Genomic DNA, 27,610 nt, shown 5'->3' with positions numbered 1-27,610 from the left:
ACGTGGGTTTCTGGTGTGTTAATACGGAGAAGGAAAATGAATGCCAGCGAGATCCATGATTGATATTGTGATGTATACATTGAGAGAAAGAGGAGAGAGACAGACAAGAAAAGAGAAAGAGACAACGGAGGAAGTTTAAATAACAACTTCGTTGGGTTTAACCATTCCCCCTTCCTCTTTTTTTTCCCTATCCCACCCCATCATTATAATGAAACTGATACATTAGTTATTGTTGTTGTTGTTGTTGTTGTTGTTGTTGTGAATTTCATCATCATCTTACATTCAACAACCATTGATTGTCACAGCTGTTATTATTTTGAACGTTATTGGCCGACAAGATCTAGGTAGTCACATTACAGACAAGCAAAACATTCAAAGGAAACAAGAACATCACCGTTATCATGATCATTTTGATAAATGCCTCCATCGAAATATAACTACTGGCGATAAAGGGGACAATTGCTGGTAGAAAAATGTCAGTGTGTGTGTGGGGGGGGGGGCACTCGATCAGGAGTGGGGAGAGTTTAACAAGACTCGTGTTCATGGTCAGGGTTTAGTCAATGGTCAACGACCCCCTCCCCACAAAGAATCTTAGAATGGAACCCTAAAAAACAAAACATAGTTTTCTGCGCTTTTATATGTTTCATTTTACTTTATCCAACAAGGGAATCAACTTCATACGATTATATTTTATTTTAAAAACGTAGCAAAATACATTATAAGTGCATGCGTATTTATAGATAATTAATACCGAGTAAAACTCTGTGTAGTTAGTTTTCAATCACCTTCCATATTATAAAGTTGATAGAGTTGTGTGAAAAATATAATGTCAACAACAATCCTGAAATATAGTGTGGACCATTTGAGGGGCAGACAGCTTTGGCGACACTCCGTCCTGTAGCAACGTGCTTGCGAAACGTTGTGAAAATGTCAAATGGGTGTGTGATCACCACGTATGCATCCAAAATATGCTTGGTCAGGTATCCCCGTGGCCTCCAACGTATCATCTTCATCGAAGGGGTGACGGTCAAAAATCGTGTCAATTATTCACCCTAAATGCCTGGCGACCGCAAAACGAGCGTGGGTAAATCAGCCGTATATCAATTGCATGTTTGAACGTGGTTCAATCTAGAGTTCTCTATCCGTGACGGCCATTGGACAGTGTAGAAAGCAACCTAAGTGAAAAGAAAAAAAAAAAACATTTTACGTTTAATACATTAACGAGAAATTAAGCTCCATATAGGCTCTCATTTTAATGACGAGTGATAAATCGAACTTCTAAATGATATCTTTACGTTAATGATTAGAAACAAAGTAGATTAAGAGCAACATCAAATTACTGAATTCTTTGTTTCATAAACACTAAGTATCTCATTCAAATAAAATGAGGGAAAACTGTCATCACCATACATGATTCCAAATGACGTGCACATCCACCCTTTTCATTGAAATTGAAATGAATAAATCATTTTTCGTTATTGATGCATTGTAGCGTTTCAACACTGTAACAATGATGCCTTTCAAAGGGTAGAGTAATGGATTAAGATTTAAAAAAAAGAATGATTTTAATATATTAAGTTTTCGAGTTCGAAGCGAGGAGAAATAATTGTGAGATCAGACAACATAGACAATGGCATGTTAGGGTGTGTAGTGTGATTTTGGGGGGAAAAAAGAGAGAAAGAAGACAATGTTCCACAGCATACAAAAGCAGGAAAAAAGATAATTCCTGCTTTTCCCCTTTTGATGTTGTGATCTTCACTCTATTTCAGATCTAGGAAACGTGGGAAACTTGACGAGAGAGAGAAAAAAAAAATCTATGCGTATAGCTTCAAGAAAGTCCTTACGATATAAATGTTCCATGTACGCTCTGTTTAAAATCAACTTTGAACCGGAGTGGACTTCCGCGAAAAGTAGACATTTTGAAAATTTTATAACCGGATTTGACAGGGAGCGAGGAAACATCTAAATAACCAAAATCTTTGTTTTGTTTTGCTTTGTTTTGTTTTATTTTGTTCTGTTCTGTTCTGTTCTGTGATGTTGTATTCTGCTTCTTTTTAATATGAAGACAGGCATACCATGCCAACATAAACCCTGCCATGCAATCCCTGAAATAGTTAATCATGATTCTTTTGTAGGCCTACCAACAGCTGACCAACAAAATCATGTCATATACCGACAAGATTATCGGAAACACACACCAAGAAAGGTGAAAAGTTACATTTTTTTTTAAAGGTGCTCACTGGTCTGACAGGCGCAAAACTGCCCCCGTAAAGTTGTTACAATTGTATCACACGTAAACAGGGGCCGCGGAACGTTTTTCAGTGTGTGTGTGGGGGGGGGGGGGGGGGGGTGGCAAGGTCAAGACCCCCCCCCCCCCCCCGCTTAAACGGGAAGAGGGCGGAATCTTTGGGAATTGAAATTCATGAGTGGAGTGTTGTGATTTTTTTCGATTTTTCTTTCCGATTTTTTTCCGATTTATATATTTTTTGGACATATGATGTTATTCTGATGATGATTGGAGGTTAGAGTGGATATTTGTATTGAATTGAATGATTGATTTGTGTATATAAAGGAAAGGATTGAGAAGATTGGTAATATGTGAAATTGCATTATATATTATATGACACATCAGGTTATTCATATAATAATCGTTCTGTTGGTAGGTCCTGACGAAGGCCCAATGACGGGCCGAAAGCTTGACAAATAAAAGGGAGACTAAGATCGAGAGCAACGTCCCGCCTCAGTCCAATTTCTTTCAACTATATATATATATATATATATATATTCATGCAACTTAACAAAGGTGTATACATCTGTTCTACTCTACATTCAAGTCTGAGTTATGCATGTAAATATTTATCAAAAAAAAACACGAAAATAAAACATTTTTGATATCCCTGTAAACAGCATGTACCGTCGCCTGTTTTGATGGTATGTGTGTAAAAGCAGAAAAGTATCCAGATCATTATTCGACACATAAATATGATTGTGCCAATACAGACATGCCGATACAAAGAAACAAAAAGGCATGTACAAAACCCTACATCTAAGCAGGAGCCTTATATAAGACATTGCAAGACATAAATCTTACAATAAAAAAATCACCTTCATTAAATTAATCAAACTCAATGATATCTGTTTAATCGCACAAAATACGTGAAGAGACAGCACGACACAAAAGTCTGCAGTAAACAAAAATCTCATAAATCATACTTTAATATTGATCATAGGAAATATATATTTTTACTCTAAAGCCCTCACCCCCACTACCATATCTGATTTTATCATGCACAATAATAACAACTATCACAAAATTATGTACGCTTGCTGCATTTACCAACCGAATTCTAACTATTCATGTTCTTATACATCGACCCTATAACCACCAATCTTCCACCCTCATCCCCATACACATGAAACAACTTTTATACATACATCGAACCCAACCATGTTTTCATACACTGACACACACGCACATAAGCACACTCACACACACACACACACACACACACACACACACACTTATTATTACACTTATTTCGTAATTATAATCATGCACACATGTTTTATGCACATGTAACGTTTGCTTCAACTCTTTCAAGTGGTCGTCTTGTAACGATGTGATCATGGTGATGAAAAAAAAAAGTTATAATTATGATATCACGGCGTTTTGTCCATCATTGATTTTATTGCGACATTCTAGCCGGCTGTGTGCCCATGGGAAGTTTAGTCAAATACTTGCAACAGACATGGCGGCAACTTGAGTTCAAAGTCCTTCTTGTAAGTGTCGCTTCGCCATCATGGTGTAATACCACAGGGCGTCCTAAGAGGATCAGGGGCTGTAAGTGGAATGAATAGACTCTTTAGTGTAGCCTAAGGCAAGATCTTACATGATGAATTCAAAGCAAATTACTGCATTCCATTTTGTCCTCCCGTTTTGTAGAAGTTTGCTTGTGAATAGGGGTGTACAAACGTCATCCGTGACAGATAGATAGATAGACCATGTTCCCCTTAAGGGTAGTTTGAAAGCTCTGTCAAATAAGCACATTATCATTAAAGGGATGACACGCTTTCAGTTGACATGGGTTTGAGGTTCCCAACGTTTTTGTTTTTTGTTGTTTTTTTATTATGATTTTTTTTTCAGATAATGAGAAACCCTTATCAAATATGAAAGAGCATAATTATAGTTTTATTAAAGAGGAATTCAAAGTTTATTTGATGAAAATGGGTTTCGAAACGGCTGAGATATCCAAAACAAAGCAATCTTCATAAAAGGTGGGACCAAGCTTTAATTAGGATCGCTTTGTTTTACTTTGTTTTCAGATATCTCAGGCATTTCAAATTCAATTTTCATCAAATAAACTTTGAACTTCTCTATGGATTGTAGGCTTCTTAACATTTTATAAAGTGGTTTCTGAATATCTCGCAAAGAGTTAAAAGCTGTATTCTCGCCTCAGCCAATACTATATTATCCTTTTAAAATCCTCCTCCTTGTTTATCGTCTATTGCACAGGCTTGCCCTTGATTAACGTAAGATGTTCCTTTATGTTTACGAACCAGAACGAAACCCTCGTTAATCTAACCCATATGTCTCACAGATGGCGTCATCTCAAGAGTCTGACACCCACGAGTCATACAACCCACGAGTCGTACATCCAGCAAGTTGTACAATATTTTAATATCGAGTTCATGGGCTAAATGACTCGTAGAAGTCGAGCTCGTCAGATGACCCCGACCCAACAGTATGATTCTGTGGTATTATCTTGTAACGTGTCATACTATCCTGTTCTGTTTTGTGTTTTGTGTTTCGTTTTGTTCTGTTCTGTTTTGCTCACATCATCACGAGTGCCTTTTATAAGTAGAATGAGCGGTTTAAATGAAAAAAAAAAAAGTTCAGTACAATACTAATATCATTATCATTAATTAGAAACGTTGGTTCTAGCAGAACGAAGCAAAAGCCAAGTATGTTCCCTGAAAGGGATCGTATAGTTTTGGTTGAGATCTAATTTCAGGTTTCTAAGATTTTTTGGTGAGATAATGAGAAACCTCTTATGAAATATGAAAGAGCATGTAATTCCATGAGGAATTCAACGTTTATTTGATGAAAATTGGTTTTGAAATGGCTGAGATATTCAAAACAGAGCGATTCTAATAATGTGTGGGACCCACACTTTTTTACGATCTCTTTGTTTTACTTTGTTTTTTGATGTTTCAGTCACTCCAAACCGATTTTCATCAAATAAACTTAGAATTCCTCTTAGAATGGTATACTCTGTACTATTTCATAAGTGTTTTCTTGGTATCTTTCTCTCTCTCTCTCTCTCTCTCAAAAAAAAAAAAAAGCCCAATTCTCATCTTCACCAATACTGTACCATCCCTTCAATATGACAGTCTGATTGAAGCCCACGGATACCTTTTGTATTATTGTGCAATACATTTGGCATATTTCACCAGTGTTAGATGGCATCAGCCCTCTCCACTCCCTTCACCTCAAATTCATGGCACTTGACCAGGTTCACACAACCTTTTGTACAATGGGAGCAAACAAAACGTACAGAATAAGAGAGGTTGAAGGTCGATGGTAGTCCCAATATGGTGTGTGTGTGTGGGGGGGGGGGGGGGACTACTGTTTGACAAGAACTGACGTATACAAAAAAGACCTGTCACCCGTAGAGAACGCAGTGTTGAAACATGGAAAAAAAATGAAAAGTTACAAAGGAAATATCTGATATCGTAACGTGTGAAGAGAACAGCAAATATGTCATTTGTGATTGTGTACATAATGGCCTTCGCCCTCCTTTCGGTCGTTTTCCTATGATGTGAAGTGCACGCAATCGCTCATAAATCGGGGTCAATCTTCCGGTGGTACCACCATTCGTGAGGAAGCCGGGATTTCAGGAGGTTGTCTTTAGAGTTTTCTGCCAAGTTTTGTGTTTTGCTTTATACCTGTAAGATCTTGACTCCTTCGTGATCGTCATGGCTTTCCTCGACGTCTTCGATGTGGCCACGTCCACGACTACGGTCTATCTCTTCGTGACGGCCATACTCCTTTTCTTCGCGTGAGTTAAATTCTCTCCCTTTCCCTATAGGCAGGGATTTACATTAGGGGTACATCATACACAATTTTACGCATATTATATATATATGTAATATATGTAATATATATATATATATATATATATATATATATAGAGAGAGAGAGAGAGAGAGAGAGAGAGAGAGAGAGAGACGGGGGGGGGGGTGAGGTCGTGTATTGCGCCATCATTATTATTGTGCTGAAATGTGAGCAGCTATACGTCGTAGAGTTGCAAGACGATTGAGCCGTGACCGTATTGTAAACATTATTGTTATGTTTTCCATTCGAATTGTTATTTCACACTACAACAGGCATTTCAAAAGTAATAAAATTGTCACGATAAAGTCCACCACCTCTTGATAGGTACATTAGGCGAAACGTAAAGAACACGATGCAGTAAGGCAGCGGAAAGTGACAGAGTATTGCAAACAGGGAAAAGTGTTGAAATGATATACCCGGAGACTTATATGTGTTTCAGCGTTTGTTATTTATTAACAGATTAAATCTCATTTATCAAATACAGAGTCATGAATGATGTCTAGAAACTGGTAGATCACAAACAATGTTAATACATCGCAAACAATGGGATAAATAGTTCATTTGTGCATTCTGTTGCAATGTCGGTGATATATAATTGGCGCGTGGATTTCGCTGCTTAAAGTTCCATCTGTATTAGAATGTCCATGTAGGTGCCCTATGTAAAGATTCTTAAAGGGAAGATAAACCCCAAGAGCAATGTGGATTGAGTGAAAGCAGCAACATTAGTAGAACACATCAGTGAAAGTTTGAGGAAAATCGGACAATCGATGCAAAAGTTATGAATTTTTAAAGTTTTGGTGTTGGAACCACTGGATGAGGAGACTACTAGAGGATATGACGTATGAGTGGACAACAATACAAAGAAAATATAAAGGAAATTCAACAAAAATTCACTTTTCTAGAATCATGAAAGAGCAATGGACCAACCTCTTTCAGAAAGCAGGGGGAATAATTGCTACCCTTAACATATGTCAATATCAAGTTGATGGAATTTGTAATTTTCATGAAAAATGGATTTTTGTAGAATTTTCTTTATATTTTCTTGGTATTGTTGTCCACTCATACGTCATAACCTCTAGTAGTCTCCTCATCCAGCGGTTCCAACACCAAAACTTTAAAAATTCATAACTTTTGCATCGATTGTCCGATTTTCTTCAAACTTTCACTGATGTGTTCTACTAATGTTGCTGCTTTCACTCAATCCACATTGCTCTTGGGGTTTATCTTCCCTTTAATGTATCCTTTAAACCTTGTTGGAGGATGTGTTGTAAGAAAAAGTGCACGAAAAACATATTAATACTTGTCCGAATACTCGCCATTCATTATGATACAGATCGTAATCAGAATTAATGTTCCCGAGGGTTTTTTATTGTCACTTTTAGCCTGAGAGCTTGTGTGATATATCCCATGACCTACCATTATTCTTAAATCATTCAGTAAGAACTAACATTCTGACTTTCACATTTAAAGCTGGTTAAAATTAACGCCATTTTCTTTTAAACACTATCAACGGTGATGAAAGATACTGAGTATCAGCTCACTTGTGTGCATATTCATGACAACTGTTAGGCAATATCTACAAAACTTCTGAAGTTGAAAAAAAAACTACTCTTTTTTCTTCCTTATTTGTTAGTTTTTGTTTTTGTTTTCCTTTCTTTTGTTTGTTTATTTGTTTGTTGTTGTTGTTTTGGGTTTTGTTTTTGTTTGTTTGTTTGTTTGTTCGTTTTTGGGGGGTCCGGAATCGCCGGAATCGCTAGAGGTTTCAAATATGTGGAATATATCACCCACACATAATATGCAAATTAGACATGGCAATGGGAATATCGCCTCAAATTTACCATTAAAGAATAGACTGTTTTGCACTTGAACAAATACCATGGTTTTTTTTTTCTTTATGTGTTTGTTTCTTGTGATTCATTATTCCTCTTCCCTTTTAGCCGAGTCCTCAATCCTATAACCATTTCAACAACTACAGAGTTTGATGTGAAGATATTTCTTCTTCGTAAGTGCACGTCAACAAAAACATTCGGTAGAGATCTGTGTACAAGCGAATGAGATATTTTCCGAGAACGTAACATTATAATACCTATCATAAGCTCAAATTATAGGCGACGGTGATGGACTATACTGCTTCACTAAACTAGAATAGCTTAAGTTGTACATGTTTCATACTTGCCATAGCTTTCAGAAAGTCTGATAACATGTATTTCAGACCCTGAGGAATCTAATTGTTTCTTTGATTAAGGTTACTTCTTTAAAGAAAGTCATTCTCAATGATGGTTGATTAGCATTAAACAAAATGTAGCCCTCTGACATCCAAAACTTAAAATCTGATACTGATGTAATGTAGCTATATGCTACCAAAAATCTTTGGTCGCTTATTATTTTCATTGTTTTTGTGTAGAAGGCCTGCCTAACAAATGGATTATAACCCTTGCTCTAAACAGACGGTGACTATACGTATACACACAAAACAGAGGTTGCATACTGCAATGATTTGATTGTATTTCAATCCGTTTTATTTCAACATACTTTTATTTCTCACTATTACAATGCAAACAATAGGTTTTGACATTAGTGGTTGACGCGTTAGGTGACATTTGCGAGTAATTCTTGGATCAACCTTCATCCACCCACCAAGTTTCATCCCAATAACTGACAGACTGACAGACAAACAAACGTTGATCAAATTAAGTCTGATCGCTATTTTTTCATTATTAAATTGCAGGCAATGAGTTTTGATATTTGCGGTTGACGCGTTATGACATTTGTGGCCGACGTGTTATGACATCTGTGGTAATTATGATATTTGTTGTCGACGTATTATGACATTTGTAGTTATTCTGACATTTGTGATTGACGTGTTATGACATTTGTAGTAATTTTGACATAAGTAGTCGATTTTGACATTTGTGGGCTCTACATACCGTCTTCTTTAATTCAGTTAACACGTCTTACTTTGGTTTCTACATAACAGAATTAAAACTTTGATTATGTGTTTCTTTTATCACATACATGACGTACGTAGCTCAGGGCACGTATTGTCTGGGTGTTTTCAATGTTAGGAGGGAAAAAATCCTGGTATATCAAAGTTACGTGCTTCAAATATCTGCCATTGTGTTTGCAGATATAATGGGCCTCTGACCTTAGAATGTTTGCTGTGTGATCAGTAGTGATTACATTTAAGGAAAATGTTATACTGAAGGCTACCAACCCACATTGGTCACTCTTTTTTTGGGGGGGGGGGGCGGGGCGGTCATGTGATTCTAAGGATTTTCCCCCTTTTAAGAGCATGATCAATCGAGAAAGGACTGAGTAGGATGGGGCTGAAATGAACGAGGAGACAACAGAAGGCTAACAGCCATGTGATTGCACCGAAATGAAGAAGGACCCGAAAGTTATATTACACTTTCATCGATATCTTACTAGAAACCAAACTTGACCGATCAATTTTCGATAATTTATGCTTCATTATCTGTCTTTTCAAAATTGCCATAAACGAGATCTTAATTAACGCTTCACAGATTGAGCTTCACACAAACCCACAAACCGCAACCACATGCAAAGATAGACATAATTATGCAAACACGTATAATAAAATGTGGTTTTTACATTTATGATTCCATGTAGACCTGCTCATTCTCTTACATGTTCAAAATACCACTAAGATATCTGAATCAAAAGCATTTGGAACTAAAAATGGAGTAAAAATAACAGTCATGCAACGAGCCTAAATATACGTGTGTCATTATGACTGCGATGTGCCAGGTTGGGCCAATTCTCCCCTAACCCCTCCCCCAATCCCACCTCCCACCTCTCCCCCAGAGCTCAGCCCACCCATTCTCACATCTAGCAAGACCAGGTGTAATTTGCTGGCTGATATGATCACCTGACAAACAGTCTGTACCAAGCGACCTTTCCAGATAAGCTATACACACAGACACAAAGGTGAAGATTCCTTTTGTAATCTCGTTGTGTCTTCATGATATCATTGATTGATATAGATTAGGAGGGTAAACAATTGATGGGAAATTCTCTTCGTGACACGTTACAGGGTAAAAATATTGCACTGTTTTCTTGAACTCCATAACAAATCACGATGAAAAAAAAAGGATGATGAAATAGCAACTTCACATAAGAATGCATGATTCGATGCTTAAGGAAGCAGAGCAAAAGAAGAAATTATGCTTAAATCCTGTACAGGTACACTTGTTAAGCAAGTAGTATTGTAAGGGAATTATACTGCTACATTATTGGAATACTTATGTGAACCTGCAATGACATCATCCTTTTGAAGTGTTGAGTATACGTTCTGAGTATTTCAGCTTAAAATAAATGACACACAATGAATCCTTCAAATACATACATTGACGGCACTATCGATTTATGTATTATATTATGTGAAATTATACAGATCGTCTGAAATATCTCTTTAATCTAGTTTGCATGGCATGGATGCAACGGTTGTCTGAGATAACCATGCCTGTTAATGTTGATACAGTAGAGTCTCGTGACTTGTATTAAGACAGTGTCACAAATCAGGGTGTGACAAAAAAACACCGTGTGAAAGAAAGTCCCGCGCTGTTTTAAATAACCTCAGCAGTAAAGAGAACAAGTCTACAATTGATACTGCCTTCGACGAACCAAATTTGAATAGTAGGCCTACTAGTCTCAAACTCGAGTACTCGAGTTCAAACGAGGTAATGGTGTTATGGTCATGTCATATTCGCCAGGATACACATCTTCTCTACAAGTTTTGATATGATGCATAGTTGCTGAATTGCTCACACACACACACACACACACACACACACACACACACACACACACACACACACATGATAAGCTATTTCAGTTTCACTTTCAATATATTTCTTACTTCTCATATAATGTTATTGCAAGAATAATATCACAAATTCTCGTAACCTTGTCCATGATAAACATACCCAAAAATATACATGCATAGTTTTCAAAGTAATTATAATGATTGGTCGGAATCGAATCGGGTTGTACATAGAGAAGTATGACAGCCTAACATAAGAGCAGGATTGTTTGGCTGTAAAGCCCCGAGTGATCAGTGTTTGTGAATGAAAAACAGTATTATGTGTGCAAACCAAAGGAGAGCTGTTATGTCCTTTTCTAATTCGAACAAGGGTTGTCCCTGACGGATATAACTGTTTCGCGTTAGCGCTTTTGAAACCACCAAATGGCATTCCTTTTGCTAAAATGTTCACCTTTTTTTATCTCTCTACATTTTATTGAAAATATCAGTGTGATTGTTTCCCTTTACAGTGGTAGGAGGATCACATGATTCAAAGTTGAACCCGGAAGCCGCACAGCAAACATGATCCTCTCGTGATCCAAGTTATCATAACGCACGATATTATACTTTCAAATAAGAGGCCAGATCAGGCATGTCAGATCTCGGAGTTTAAATGCCCTCCCCTCCCCCTTTCTGGGTTGGTCGACTACGGGCCTTCTTCCGGGGGGTGTTGGGTGTTGGGCGTTGGGCGTTGGGCGTTGGGCGTTGGGCGTTGGGCGTTGGGCGTTGGGCGTTGGGCGTTGGGCGTTGGGCGTTGGGCGTTGGGCGTTGGGCGTTGGGCGTTGGGCGTTGGGCGTTGGGCGTTGGGCGTTGGGCGTTGGGCGTTGGGCGTTGGGCGTTGGGCGTTGGGCGTTGGGCGTTGGGCGTTGGGCGTTGGGCGTTGGGCGTTGGGCGTTGGGCGTTGGGCGTTGGGCGTTGGGCGTTGGGCGTTGGGCGTTGGGCGTTGGGCGTTGGGCGTTGGGCGTTGGGCGTTGGGTAGCAGTAATATTTGCCAGAGTATTAATAGTGTTTGATTGATAATGTCTATTTCCCCCCATAATTTACCGCAATAACAGGTGCCACGGACCTTTTTATTTCTATTTCTTCAAGTTCTGATAGCGGTTGACGCACGCAACCACCTGCGTGCAGACAGCTATATACCGTGCACACGCGTACACACATACACACACACACACACACATGCGCACAACACACAACATCTACGATGTGGCGTAGAACTATGCGGACTTCTAATTACTTTGTTCGAGAAAATTGAAGCTTTTGCTGCCCTGCCTAATGAATATTCATGAGACAATTTCTCGCTTAGTTACGAAAAAAAAAAAATAAAGGTGCGAGCCGTAAATCATGGGCTCTTGGGGCATTTCATGAAGCGTTTCCTCCTACAAATTTGTCGGACAAATATGCTCTCAGCCAATCAGATGGAAGAATTTCGTGAAGATAAGGCTAAAGCCAGCGTCAGTCAAAATGACAAGCTGCAGGACAAAATTTTGTTCATGGTGTACCCTGGAAGTCCTCGGCACCGAACAATCACCTTTAAAATGTTTTGTTTGTTTGTTTGTTTGTTTGTTTCGTTTATTTTTGCATTTTCTTTCTCCGAATACAATTGCAAATGAAAACAGAATGATACAGATAACATACAAATCAATATAAAAAAAAATCATTTGCGTAACAACATCAGTCTGAAGTGACATATGAATCAAAATAACATATTAAGGCATACTGTATCTATTAACAAAGGAGAAATCAATACAGGGGACCGTCATCATAAGCAGAGCTTGACGTGGATGACGTGACTTGACGTGGATTTAAATCAGCTTACAAAATATCCTTCCTTCAAGGTATCACTCAAATTAGAAGTTATGCTCACCGATCTATCCCCCCCCCCTCAAAAAAAAAAAACAACAACAACACACACACACACACACACACACACACACACAGCTTGCCATTATATATCATTAGTGTTTGAAATATAGATCTTTCGATGATATTAGGTGGTTTTGATTTCATGTATAAAGCTCTCAACTTCTGAACATTGTATACTATCGCTTTTTCTCTTCTCTGCTCTGCTCTTGTCTTTCCTTCTCTTTTCTTATCTTTTCCTATTTGGGGAACCAAGACAGAAATTGAATTAAGGGACAAGAATAATGGGGGACCCATCATTCTTGTCTCTTAATTCAATTTCTTTCTTGTATCAAATCCCCAGTGTGTTGTCATCTTCAGTCAAATAACATAGAAAATGACGACTGTTAATTCATACGTTATTAATTTTGTGTGTTATGTGTTTTGTTCCTTCAGCAGAGAGAACAGCAACAACTCATATTGTCCAGAGGCCTTTATCAAAGTCAGAAGCTATTTGTGACCCTGCATCACAAAACAAACACAAAGACGCACCCCTTGGTTTTATGGGAGGACACAAAAAAGGGGAAACGGGTCAACCAAGTCAATTGAGTTTTTTCATGTTTTCTGAAAGAGCTTTCTTCTTCTACATTATTCTTAAGTTTGGGATCATAAGATGAACGGAAAAGTCTGTACTAAGCAGTTTATGCCACTTTTTTTTTTTTTTTTAGAATAGTGTGATAGGATCTTAGAGGTCCCTTTTCATTTCTTGAAAATCCTTTGCACACTCTTCATTTTCAATTCTAGTAAATTTTGGAAGGAAAATGTTACTGCTTTTAAAGTGGGCATTGATTACGGACAGATGTGTTGATAGAGCATGCTCAATTTCAGCTTAATCTGATAATCCCTTCATTGTTGTTGCTCCTGTGGTTTACTACCTGCTTTTTGTTCCTTTCATCGAACAGCTAGCTCTGCTTGGTAAAGACTATAAGCGCTTGTATAGACCCTTGGTATAGACCTCATACTTCAGAGCCTCTTTTCTCAGATCACGCTAGTCCATAGTGTGTGTTTTCTTTCCAATATTCAGATAGGTTAGGAGAGTCCATTTGAATTGAGTAGTACATCATTTGAAAGCTTAGAGTCTGCTCTTTCAGAATCTGACCCTAACTAAAAATCCATGTCTGGCGACTTTTTGTTGATTTTGTGATGCAGGGTCACGTTTGCTTGTCGATAAAGGTCTCCTCCACCTATACTTTAACATATACCATAATGAACACATTTACGTATTATTCTTATTTCGTATTAACAAACAATCTTGTGCATATTTTCATGTGACAATTTGCTATTTTGTCACGTTGATTTCCTTTATACAAGTGGAGAAATAAAACATACTAAAATCATCATCATCATTATCACCTGATCAAGTGACGCATACGGCAGGACAAACAAAAGGGTTTACCCAGGCGAACAAGAAAATATCAGCAAACAAAGTCCACCAAAATATCCGATATACCAAGAGCAGATTTGTTTTTAAATCTATTAAATATGTTAAGATATTTTGGTGGACTTTGTTTGCTGATATTTCCTTGTTCGCCTCGGTAAACCCTTTGTTTGTCCTGCCATATGCGTCACTTGATCAGGTGATAATGATGATGATGATTTCAGTATGTTTTATTTCTCCAAAGGGAAATGCGGAATAAATGATAATTTGGGAGAATTTTGATGAAAAGCATGACAAATTTCAGCAGAAATGCAAATATTGCCCTTTTGAAAAATTATGCATTGATATGGGCATTGATATTGCCCTTTTGAAAAATTATGCATTCATATGGGCCCAAAGCAGAATTGAACTCACAAGAGCACAAAATGCATCTTATACCACTACATTCTGTATGTTCATGAGAAAATACAACTCTTTTTAAGGAAAAAGCAGATAATTTAACATCTAAATTGCCCAAATGGCCCGTTTTCTACGCACATCCAATATATACACCCATTTTTGCATCCCTGCCAATCTCCCCTAAATTGTAATGATGTACAGTCCTCAATCTATACACACTATGCCATAATGTGCCCTAGTGTAGATTAGTCCTGAGGCCCCGGATCAATGATACGGCTTTGAAAAACATTGCATACATTGTCAAAACCTTAAGGGGAATCACAAATTTCCCCTTTGGAACGAATTCCCCTTAAGACAACCTCGTTTTCAGACGTATATTCCCCCTATGGACGCTTTTATACGTTTATTATGTTTATATATATATATATATATATATATATATATATATATATATATATATATATATATATGTATATATATATATATAATATTGTGCTGGTCTGTGTCAACGAAATGGGCTTAGTGATTATCATGCTTTGCATCCACACTTTGTTTTCTGCCGTGTAGGTACGATTTTTGGTGCCACACCTACTTTTGGCGAATGGGAATTCCTGGTCCCACCCCTCTTCCGATCTTCGGTAACATCCTTGCTATTGGAAACGTAAGTTTTTACATAGACCTTAACACAGACACATAAGTAGGCATACTTACACACGTTGACATGGTAACGCTGTTAATGGCATCATTATTAAAATTCAGGAGAAGAAGCGTTGAAATGAGTTTATTGTTCAGTAAGTTGATATGAACTGACTTTCATTGTGTCCATGCCTTGTCTGATCAGTTGCGATTTTTCAAACTTCATCGAGGGAGACAAACTGAAGAAAACTCACACCTTAACCTTGTCCCCTCTAATTAATAAACTCTTGCTTTCATTTCCATAAATACAGTATAAAGTTGGAAATTTTGTTGTGACGGTTAAGTGCTTACAGTACTGCAGTTGTGTATGTAAATTTCAATTATGCAGTTTTATACCTACATGCACATTGCACGTTCCTTTCACTTTGGAAGAATTTTCACGAGTCGATAAAAAGCATGTCCGACAAGCATGGCCCCGTGACCGGAATCTATCTGTGGCGAGAACCGATCATCATGGTCAGTGATGTCGAGCTCCTTAGAAAAATACTCATCAAGGACTTCGGCAAGTTCTATAACAGGAGGGTGAGTCGTAGCAATTTGTAGATATGCTTAGAGGGGTAGTGGGAGTTGTGCTAATGGTAGTATGAGCAGTAGCAGTTGAAGTAGTAGGACTTTAAAGATCCTAATCAAGACGCAATCACGTGACTATTCTTTACTAGTTCTTCATAATATGCCCAACGGGCATATATCTTTTTTTATTTTTTTAACTATTGACTGCATGCAAATCGCGACCGGTAGGACCTTGGCTACGAAGGGCTTCTCACTTAGAGATACGCGCGTGACTGTGGCTTGTCGTAATCAATGACATCGATATTGCACAATTTTTAAAAACAATAAGCACTCAGTCAATTTACAAGCGCGCGATCTTACCGGAAACAAGTTCGAGTGCAGTACGAGAGTGTTTGGGTATTTCTTTGGATATCTTGCAAGTTCTTCATGTACAGCTGATTTGTATTTACCCATAAAATAAGGTAAATGTAAAATACTTCACAGAACCATTTATAAAGCAATAATGCACTGGTGTGTTTTCTTTTTTCGATATCGGAGGTGCAGCTCATTTTCAGGTATTCACAATGTTGTGCAACATGCACTCCGCCGCGCCTTGTGAACGTTGCACCATTGTAGATACCCATACCCACAAGTGCACTGGATCTCCACTAACGCACTCTCACCTGTGCATTATTTGTATATTGCAATAGGACACTATATTTAGGATGATTTGAAAACAGAATTAGATAAACAATAGAGTAAGCGATATCTTGTAAAATGCTACTCTTCCGGAGGGGTCTAGAAGGTTGAATAGCTGTATTGCAACCTTTGTCTCACAAATGAATATCATTCGAAAGTTATGACTATATACGCGAAGGAAAACGCAAACGTCAGCTCTCTCCCTCTCTTTCTTTTTTTCTCTCTCCGTCTCCCCTTCCTTCTCTCTCTCTCTTTCTCTTTCTCACTCATCTAGAAACAAAAGGCTACCAATAATTTCTGCAAAATACTTTTGAAGCTGTGCGTTTTTACTGTTTTTGTTTGTGCTTTTGGGCTTCTAATCTTTAAAATCTTTCATTCTTTTATGTGAGGAAGGCGCTAATTCAATGATGAAGGGATGCATTCATTTTCCTGTCTATTATTCGTCAATCACTATCATTCATCGACTGCTGATCGATATATTGGGTGATTGATTGAAGGCCAGGTATTTCCATGTGGACTTTCCACCTTTTTGTGTATGTGCCCCAGGAGATACCCGTGTCATCCGGGGACTTTGACACCGCCTTGTTCAACCTCCGAGACGCGCAGTGGAAGAAAGTGCGTGACATCCTTACCCCGACTTTCACTGGCCGAAAGATGAAGATGGTACGTAGAGAGACGCTAAGGCGTTTCTCTTTACATAACTATGTTCTTATATCAACTCATTCTCCTGTTTGCTAATAACGCACACACCTGCACAAGCAATACACGTTCAAATACATTCCAAACACACCAGAGTGTCCTAAACCATCTTCAAAGCACTATTCTTCTTATACCAGCCTTTTTTTTTTTTTTAGTGATAAGGATCGAAACTTTGAAAAATACATGCATTTGAATAAAAGAAATTATAACTGGTAAAGAAATGAAAGGCACTGCGGGTAATCATGCGCGTTATGCTCGGTCTACAGCATTAAGTTGCGTTGCTTTGTCTTTGTTTAATCATAATATTCAAACATTGATTAGCACATAAGAATTTACCTGGTTTTGGGAGGCATCTTTGCGGGCGCATTCAAGTATTCTTACGAAAGGTCCATTCGAAATGTTAACATAGAATGTTATTACGTCACATATTTAGATATTTCATATTGGCCACTCCTATTTGATGATCAGAGTGTTATACATGAAATCAAGTTAACACTGCCTAACACTCTTTTGATTTCCAGAGTTTCATTACTAATTTTTGCTTCGAAATTTCTCAATAAGAAAGGTGGAATATAATATTGTGAACTGTTTCCTCTTTATATTAATTTGTTTGCGATTTGTTATCATCAAGTGCCGCTTTTTTTTTTTGTGGTCTCGTTGAATTAATGTGAAGAAACAAACTAACATGCAAAACTATATGGGATCACGGATTATATTCAGACTTTCATTCCTGAGGGGCATACGGGAATGTCCAAATAAAGCAAATCTACCAGAAATAATTTTTACTCTTGAACGAATCGTCCAGCTTTTGTAGCACTTCAGTTAGGCGAGTCACCATTTTCTCTGCATTTTAAGAGTGACTCCATATGCATTAGGAAATCTTGCCCTTTTATCGTACATACACTGCAAAAAGTCCGGTGTTAAATAGTGAACACCGAGCTGGTGTTAAATTTTCGGTGCTCATTTATGGTGTTAAATTAACACCTACGGGTGTCATTTCCAAATTTTAAACTTTTTTTTTGAAGAGTTTCTTAGTAACTGCACTTCTTGTTGATTTTTAATTTAAACAAGACGATCAAGAATTTTACATTAAAATACTAGATTTTTGAAAAAATGTGAAAATAAATTTACACCAAAGTAACACCAGCTGGTGTGGTCCCTTATTGAAGCTGGACGGGTGTTAAACCATTGATATTAACACCAGCAAATATCAAATCAACACCATGTGGTGTCATTTTTGAATTAACACCAGTACAGTGTCAAAATAACACCAGGTACAGTGTCAAATTAACACCACGAAGTGTCAGGTGAACACTTTTCAACACCATCACAGTGCATTTTTAACACCTGTGGGTGTGGTCCTTTATTGAAGTTTGGTCGATGTTAGATTTAACACCCGTGGTGTTAAATCTAACACCGATGTTTTTACAGTGTATAAAATCCTGAGTTTCAACTAAAATCAATGCTTATTAGCTTGTTCTATTTTCCACTATATGATTTCTCTTCACCAAGATGTCAGGCATCGTGAATTCCTGCGCAGATACCATGATGGACAACGTACAGAAGGCGTGTGCTAAGGATGGCAAAGTTCAGTGTAAGGAGTAAGTCTAAACTTCCCTCGATCCGAATTCCACTGATTCTGCTCATTGTTATCGAGACACTTTCCCTACAGTGAATTATTCATAAATGAGCACATCATGTTAGCTTTCAACACAGATCATTTTCTTCAGACCGTGTTCTGCCAATGAATCAACCCTAAACATTCTAGATGAAGTTTGCCGATGATTCCATTCGTTTTTAAATCAATGGCAAATTCACATTCATGAACTGGCTTATTTCCATCGAAACACTTTAAAATCGCCATAGCTGGGCAAAGAGGGCGCTTTCCATAACCGGCTATAGTCAGCATTACGATGAACATGACAAATTTCGCCACAAGGCGCAATACATGTCCTTTTTTCTAACATGTATAAATAATTATCCATTAACATATAAGTTTGAAATGAGAAAATGCAAGCGCGTAGGAAATGCACGAACAATTCAGTGACTTTTATGTGTCATCTAAACAGACCCACTTATATCACATTAGTCCTGAATTTACCGATTAGGGGAAAAGGTTCTGCTTTTAAACTCCACTCAGAGATCCTTGCGGAAGATTTATACTGTCTGTACATTTACGTGTTTTGTGCTTTATAAATCTATAATGCTGTATCATTCATTTTGATGTTTACTTGATTAACCGGTGCAGTCTGTTCGGCGGTTTCGTGATGGACACGGTGGCGAGTTGTGCCTTCGGTCTGCAGGTGAAGTCACAGACTCAGGCAGACGAACCTTTCGTCAACCACGCCAAGAAATTCTTCCAGGTTTCTTTCACCACGCCCGTGTTCGCCCTCGTCTGTAAGTAACCGAGGAACCAAAAGGATTTTCAACAGAATAAGATAGCGGGGATAGTTCTTTGAATATTACAAATACACTTGTACAGAGAGTGGCATTGGCTAGAAGCTGTCATTGCACATAGATATTCACCCGTCAGAATTGATACTCCCTTCTTTGATTCAAAGTCCTTCTTACTTAAAGTAAATTCAATGCGGGAAAAAAGCAACACAGAAAAAAAAAATGTAGAAGATGCAGTTGTAGTAGTAGTATTAGTAGTAGCAGCAGCAGCAGCAGCAGCAGTAGTAGTAGTAGTAGTAGTAGTAGTAACTGTACTTGTAAAAGCAGTGGTAGTAGCAGTAATTGTAGTTGTACTATTACTGCTACTACTACTACTACTACTACTACTACTACTACTACTAGTACTACTACTAGTAGCAGTAGTAGTAGTAGTAGTAGTAGTAGTAGCAGCAGCAGCAGCAGCAGCAAGAGTAATGTAGCAGAAGTAGGGGGAGAAGTATTAATAGTATCATTTATATGAATATTATGCTTTCACTGACTGACACTTTCCCCCGATTTATCTTTTGTTTCAATGTTGTTCTTCGAGTTCAGCTTTCCTGCCGTTCTTGGCGCCTGTTGTCAAATTTCTTGGATTCACCCTCTTCCCGAAAGACACGATCAAGTTCTTCACTGAAGTCATTGACAAAACCATTGCTATGAGGAAGAGCGGACACGGCACGCACGTGCGTTGAATACGGTTTTCCTGCTACTGTGTTTATTATTGTAGTTTACTTTTTTGTTGTTGTGGTTGTTGTTATTGTTTCTGTTTTTACTAAGTTGTGATTGTTGTTGTTGTGGTTGTTGTTATTGTTTCTGTTTTTACTAAGTTGTGATTGCTGTTGTTGTGGTTGTTGTTGTTGTTGCTGTTGTTGTTGTTGTTGACGGTGTCATTATCATTGTTCATGCATGGTGACATTTTACAGCTAAACTTATAATGCTTGCTTTTTTCAGCGTTGACGTCAGGGGCATGTTTATGTGATACTAGCACGACTAGTAAATGGATTATCTACCACTCCATACTCCATATGTGACCCTGCACCTCAAAACAAACAAAAAGTCGCCAGACATGAATTTTAAGTTAAGACCATATTCTGAAAGAGCAGACTTTAAGCTTTAAAATGATGTATAACTCAAATCAAATGGACTCTCCTAACCTATCTAAATATTGGAAAGAAAGCACAAACTAAGGAAAAGTGTGAACTGAGAAAAGAGGCTCTGAAGTTCAAGCGCTTAATCTTTACCAAACCGTGCTGGCTGTGCGATGAATGGGACAAAAAACAGGAAGTAAACCACCAGAGTAACAACAATGAAGGGATCATTAGATTAAACTGAAATTAAGCATGCCTCATTAACACATTCTGTCCATAATTAACGCCAACTTTCAAAGCAGTAGCACTATCCTTTCAAAAGTTATTAGAGTTGAAAGTGAAGAGTGTGGACAAGGTTTTTCAGAAATGAAAAAGGTATTCTATAGACACACCTAATCACACTATTCTACCAAAAATGTTCGAGATAAACTGCTAAAAAAACAAACTTTCTTGCCTGTTTTATGATACCAAATTTTAGCACAGTGCAAAATAATAAATATCATTTATAACGCGAAAAGAAGAAGACCCGCTCTTTCAGAAAATATGAAAAAGTCAAGTCCGGCTAGCTGATGCATTTCACTTATTTTCAGTCCTCACGCAAAATCAGTGTGTGCAACTTTATGTTCGTTTTGAGGTGCACGGTCACATATATTATGTGTCCGACATTTTACATGTCTGTCTCTCTGTCTGTGATGTCTGTCTCTGTGTCTGTCTGTCTGTCTGGTTGTCTGTCTCACCGTCTTGTAGACCCTCACTCGTCCCATCAACTTCCGGGGCAGTTGATACAGAAAGCATGATTTGCTGCCATTCATAATTGATTATCTTCTTATTTGAATTTCATTGCAAATGTTGCATGTAAGAAATAGTACAAGGAACTGAAGATGTCACTATATTTAGACGAAATAAGTAGTTTCAAAAATGACCAATATTTCTCATGATATATCAGAATGTGGACTTCCTCCAACTCCTGATCGACGCCCAGGATGGCAAAAACATACACACCATCGAAAACGACGACGACGACCAGCATAACCAACTCTTCGTCGGATCCGACGAAGGCAAGAATTCCATCACGCCGACCACTAGAGGGCGCCTTTCCAGGCGTGAGGTTGTTGGACAGGTAGGCTGAGATAAGAGGTACCCTGTCATGTTTGTGTTAGATAAAAAAAACAAAAAAACCCGAAAGATGCATTGATTCTAACATACATGTTAAAATAAACAAATATGTTTATATGTTTAACTTCAGTCGTGAGATTTACACGGATGAAATTGTAGCGCGCAATGTAAGTTAAATCCGACGACAACCATGTCAGGCCTTTCCGGGCAAACTCCCCGGGCTTCTTGCGTGTAGAGATTTTTCAGCAGGCAGGATAATTTTCTGTGGGCAGTCAAGGATTTGGGCGAGTTTCGCGAGCGTCTAACCTGCAGCGGGACGCGTCCTTATTAGGTTCTACTTGTGTGTATTCAGTGTGACCTGCATGTCAGGCTCTGAAGGAGCACGTGAGCGAGCTTCGAAACTGATCCACCTAAATTACGGGCGACAAATGGACAAAGTAAATGTGTTACAACTATGTTACCTGCGTTGGAGTTGCGTGAAGGTGCGACTGATAACCCCCGCAACTCATCCGGAGCAAGTTTTGAGAATGCGCAAGGCCCTGCCACACCTTTGTGGGAAAGCCTTACTTATGAATGGAAAATCCCTACAAGCAGCAAGACCCCCCCCCCCCCCCCCAAGCTTGCCCGGAAAGATATGACAAGGCCTAAACTTGGCTGCGGGTAAATAGGACGACGTGCACACCTCCGGGCAACAAGGGGCGAGACACGTGGTGTGAACTGTAAGCCACCTGTCTATCTGCTGGGACCTCCGGGTAGCAGCAATTATTGTTTCCCGGAAGTTACATGCAAGGCTTGCCCGGAAATTTGTGAGATTTATAATTGAAACTGCTTTGTGTAGTAATACATACTGTAGTGAGGAGAATTTTCTCTCTTACTCACGGGCATAAGAAATGTCATCTCTGCTCCTCTTGAACGTAAAAATTCTAAAAGGTTCACCTCTCCTATGTCGCAGTGATAAGATCTGTGAAATTATTGACTTTCGAATATAGTTTTCATGCCATATCAGTTATTCAGAAATGTAAGGGAATGAACTCATATACATGACTGAAAAAGAATCGAAGAGATATAATGAATCTGCCAGAGTCTTTGATATTTCGAATCATTCGGATCATTATATAGGCTGCGTGCATTTTCAAAAACACGCGTAAATACCAAGTTTCGTCTTTTGAAAAGTAGACAACACCTGTGATCGATATCCCTCTAGAAATCCTTGCCTCTCATATACACACAGGCAATGATTTTCCTTTCGGCCGGCTACGAGACAACTACCACTGCTCTCACGCTGGGATCGTACCTCCTCGCCCAAAATCCCCATGTCCAGGACAAACTCATCGCCGAGATCGATAAGCTGGCCCCCAACCGCGACGATGTCGATTACACGAAGGTCTCAACGATGCCGTACCTCGATCAGGTCATGTGTGAGATTCTCCGCTACTACCCACCCGCTACCACGTAATGATTTTCATCTTTGTTTGGTTGTTTTGTTACTTTCATGTATTATAGTTCGTTTCATTCTTCTAATGGTGAAGAGATGAGTATCAGATCATTGATACACGGTATACAAAGCCACGCCCTTTCCTTAGCTCCATCCTAAATGTATTTATAATCATAGCACCGACTGAATAAAGTCTTGGTAACTTTCACGAGACTATTATTTTACGTATTTTACGTAGACTGGATCGCGAGTGTGGCGAGACCTGCACGTACAAGGGAGTCACCATCGAGCGGGGAGTGGACGTATGGGTCAACCCGTACACCATGCATCACTCATCCTCCTACTGGCCCGAGCCAAGCAAGTTTGATCCTGATAGGTGAGATACATTTAATTCCCCCAATCATCTTCGGCAAATTCATCAGTTTTGAATTCTCTTCATCCTTTCCTTGCTCCTTAAATTCTTATCATCCTTTCCCCGTTTCATTCTTTTTTCTTTCTTACACCATTTTTTATCATGAATGTACGGTTTTTTATTTTATTTTCCTTTTTGTCCTTGTTTTCTTCATGTGTTTCTGAACTACTCCTGCTTCTTATACTTTTTTTTTTTCGTTTTCTCCTTTGTCTTCCCCTTTGTCTATTTCTTCTTCTCTTCTTTTTCTTCCAATGAATACTTCTTTCTTGGTCTCGTTATTCCATCGTCTCCAGGTTCTCCAAGGAGAATCGTGAGAAGCGAGACCCCTTCACCTGGATGCCTTTCGGCGCCGGACCGCGAATCTGTGTCGGGATGAGGTTCGCCCTGATGGAAGCTAAGATGGCGCTTGTTCGCGTCCTGCAAAAAGCACGTTTCGAGACGAGCCCGCTGACTGAGGTACGTTCCCTCTGCCCGTTGATACCCCCCCCCCGACAATTCGTGCTTATTATGCCTTATAAGATTTTACAATTCTGATTAACCTTGCCCAGGCACCATTGGAAAAGGGTAGGATAAAATAAACGTTCACATTCACGCACACCTGCGAAATACACACAAAAAGAAATTGAACGGGACTGCAGATATTGAGGAATCTTATGCCTCCGGCACGAAGTTTTGCCAGGGACATTATGCGTTTGGGCTGTCTGTCAGTCTGTCAGTCCGTCCGTCCGTCCTTGATCAATCTTATGGACAGCCTAACTTAAAAACTAATTGAGGTTGTTTCTTGGCATATGTATGTTTGAGTGGACGAAGTTGACAACTTTTGGGTGCACATGCACAAAATCAAAAGTCGAGGTCAAAATACTCTCGAAAAGTTTACTCTGCACAAGGCCTGAAGGTATCTTTTTTTTAAGGTAAAAGGTCAAAGGTCGAGTGAAAATGCTAAAAAAGGCACTTTTTTCATATCTCGGAAATGGCCAAAGATGTCATCCTGAAAATAACTGCCTAACAGTGGTTTTCCTAGGAATTTTTGGGCCATGGGGTCAAATGGCAGAGATTAAGGATCAAGTAAAATTCTCAAATCCCCGATTACCTGCTCTCTTAAACAATTTAGTTATCCATCCAAATGAAACCTCTTTCAAGGTAAGTAAACAATCACCACATTTGTGACAAGCATGTAAATTAGGATAATATTTTTTTGTTGCAATATTGTGAACCTGTCGTTTCACGTTGTCAAGACGTGCTCTGTAGATTTATAAGAGAGCAATGGGTTATGATCGAGGAGTACTGGACGCCATTGTATGTTTGTTTGTTTTTTCTTTTTCCCTTTTTTTCGTCTTTATTAATTCTTAAAATCAATGGTTTCCTCAAACTCCGCGGAAAGCTCCATAAAATCAGATTAATTCATTGCATTGATAGTTGCTTCATTTGAGCATTTATCATCCTTTATCTTAAGATTTACTGACATAAAAGATATCCTCATGAACGACACATGAATATTCATGCATATTCCTATTCTTTTTTTCTTTCTTGCTCACCTGGTATATTATCCACGTATAGTGAATCCTCCAAAGCCTGCGTTTCTGTCTTTGGTGTGCCTGCGAGTATTGATCAAAAAAGAACTATCCGAACCGCATCCCACTTACATTAGTTAGCGCTTGACCTAAATTTCGGCAGCATTGGGTTATTCACAGTGTGGTTTTATTCAGCCGTTGAACCAAATCGGGTCATACATGTCCCTTACCCCACAGCTCTCCGACCTCATCAGAAAATAATAGCTTCGTGATTTGTTTACAATATTTGTAAGGAATAAAAGTCCCTCCACTTCATTTTTCCCTAACGGCTGTGTGAGGTGTTTGACCAATTCCGACAATCAATGGCTGTCCTGTTTACATTAGAATATTGTCCTGGTTTCCTTTTTACAGTTATAATATCATCCTCTATATTTTGTCATATCTCTCCTTGAAGAGGGTTCTTGTAATACTTCCCCATGAAAATTTAAAATTCGTTCTTTAGACATTCCTTTTTCCCTTAAGAGGAAGTCTACCCAAAAATGAATAAGCTCCAAAGAAAGAGAGAAAAAAATCCATACAGAACGTTCCAAAAGTGGCAAAAGTCGGATAAGAAATGAAAAAGATAATTTATATCATATTTGAATTTCGCATTTTTTTTCGAATAACAGATCTTGACCAGTTCTTATGAATGTTCAAATAAGCGAGTTGATAATGCCATGCCCTCTCAATATTTCATATGAAATTCGAAAAGAGTCGTTATTATTACCTAATACAGGTTGAAGAGTATTTCCATACCATTAACATTTTTTGTTGGTTTTTTTTTTCTTATTTTGCGTGGTTTTGAGGAAAGTGTTTTATTCATACAGCTGAAAAATGAGATTTTTTATCATTTCCGTTTATGAAATGAACAAGAAAATTTGAGAGTATAACATCATCATCTTGCTGATTTGAATATTCATAAGGACTGACCAAGAAGTGTTAAAAAATGAATTTCAGAATATCACAGCTTCCGTATTTCTTATCCAATTTTGATCGTATTTGTACTGTTCTGCTGGGATTTTTTTTTCTCCCTTTTTTATGAAATTGGTAAACTTTTGGAGTGGATTTTTTATTCAAGGATCCAGTAGCGAAGGGAGAGCCAGTAATAACGTACACTCTGAAACATTATGTCATCGACACAAAATATATATATATATATATATATATATATTTTTTTTTTTTTTTTTTTTTTTTACTGAAGTTCATGCACAACATCAATTTCCCCGCTCCATCACCCTGCTTGAATTAAAGGTGGCCAGATTTAACATGGCGTGCTCCTGTTCGAACTCGTTTTCAAATCATAGAAATTATTGTTTGTTCCTTTATTTTGTTTGCTTGTTTTCTGCAGATTCCTCCAAAGTTGGGTACCAGTGGTCTCCTTTCTCCTCCCAATGGAGTAACCCTGAAACTGGTCGCTCGCTGAGAATGATTCTACCCCAGGCCTTCCTGTTAAATAATGATTTCATAACATAGCCATTCATAAAGCGTAAAAAAACATGTATTCTTCTACGCTGCAAAAGCCTCTCATGTACTTGATGATAATGATCAGTTAAATTAACCGACCCATGCGAGATTCCCAACTCCATGTAGATTGTAGATGGAACTAACCGTATTCCTGTTGCCTTTGGTTTACTTTTGTTTGTGTAATAATTTGTTTACAAATCGGTGATACACCGGAGTAATTGGAAGAGAAGGAGCTTGTGACACAATGTTTGGATGTTGGAGATGTCTAATTATGGTGTAAATAAATCATAAATTTCCAAAGTCCATGTAGACTTTAGATGGAGCTGACAATATTCCTGTCGCCTTAGGTTTACTTGTGTTTGAGTGATAGTATTTGTTTATCAATCGATGATAAGACCGGAGTGATTGGAAGTCTTGGAGGGGATGAAATAATGTTAGGATGTTGAAGGTCTCTAATTATGATGTAAAAATGACACTGTCGTACCTAGTATGAATATGAATACCTACTTATGTTCTCATATCTAATGGAACCTAGATTTCCTTAACCCTTGCTGTCCGTTTTAAACCCAGGGCTCGGGGCTAGTGAGGGGCTACATACTACTAATCTCCTCGTAGGCTAGACGCTTAGTTCGTTTGAAATTTAAATTGTTCCGTTAGCTTTAATTGTCTAAGATTGGTAAATCAAAACGTGGGTTTAGGGTGTGCTCGCACAAAAAGAATTACAACTTCCAGTGAGATTCAAGGATGTAATACATTGTTAGGAAAAAAGAGTAGAAAGGCAGACAGAAAGGCAGGCAGACAGAAATGAGATGGCGAGTCAACGGAGGAAGTTGCAGAAATATGAATTATCAACTTGTTTTTCTTGTAATTATTCTTGATTATTTTCTCACCTTCGTTGTATTCCTGTCCCTCC

General features: G+C 38.3%; 1 protein-coding gene across 1 annotated transcript; it reads left to right on the top strand.

Moving 5' to 3' along the window:
• Window positions 1-5,875: 5,875 nt before the first annotated feature.
• On the top strand, window positions 5,876-27,311 carry LOC140226297 (cytochrome P450 3A29-like). The gene is made up of 12 exons (XM_072306795.1): window positions 5,876-6,059; window positions 15,184-15,277; window positions 15,685-15,834; window positions 17,047-17,163; window positions 18,712-18,800; window positions 19,448-19,596; window positions 20,185-20,315; window positions 21,667-21,840; window positions 23,068-23,288; window positions 23,510-23,647; window positions 23,977-24,139; window positions 26,582-27,311. Exons 1-12 carry the CDS (start codon window positions 5,977-5,979, stop codon window positions 26,654-26,656), a joined length of 1,584 nt encoding a protein of 527 aa, XP_072162896.1. The 5' UTR covers window positions 5,876-5,976; the 3' UTR covers window positions 26,657-27,311.
• The last annotated feature ends 299 nt before the right edge of the window (window positions 27,312-27,610 follow it).

Source organism: Diadema setosum, chromosome 3 (genome assembly GCF_964275005.1).
Source record: "Diadema setosum chromosome 3, eeDiaSeto1, whole genome shotgun sequence".
In the NCBI taxonomy this organism is placed as follows: domain Eukaryota; kingdom Metazoa; phylum Echinodermata; class Echinoidea; order Diadematoida; family Diadematidae; genus Diadema; species Diadema setosum.
Note: the sequence above shows the minus strand (reverse complement) of the source record. Positions and strands in the feature narration are given on the sequence as shown.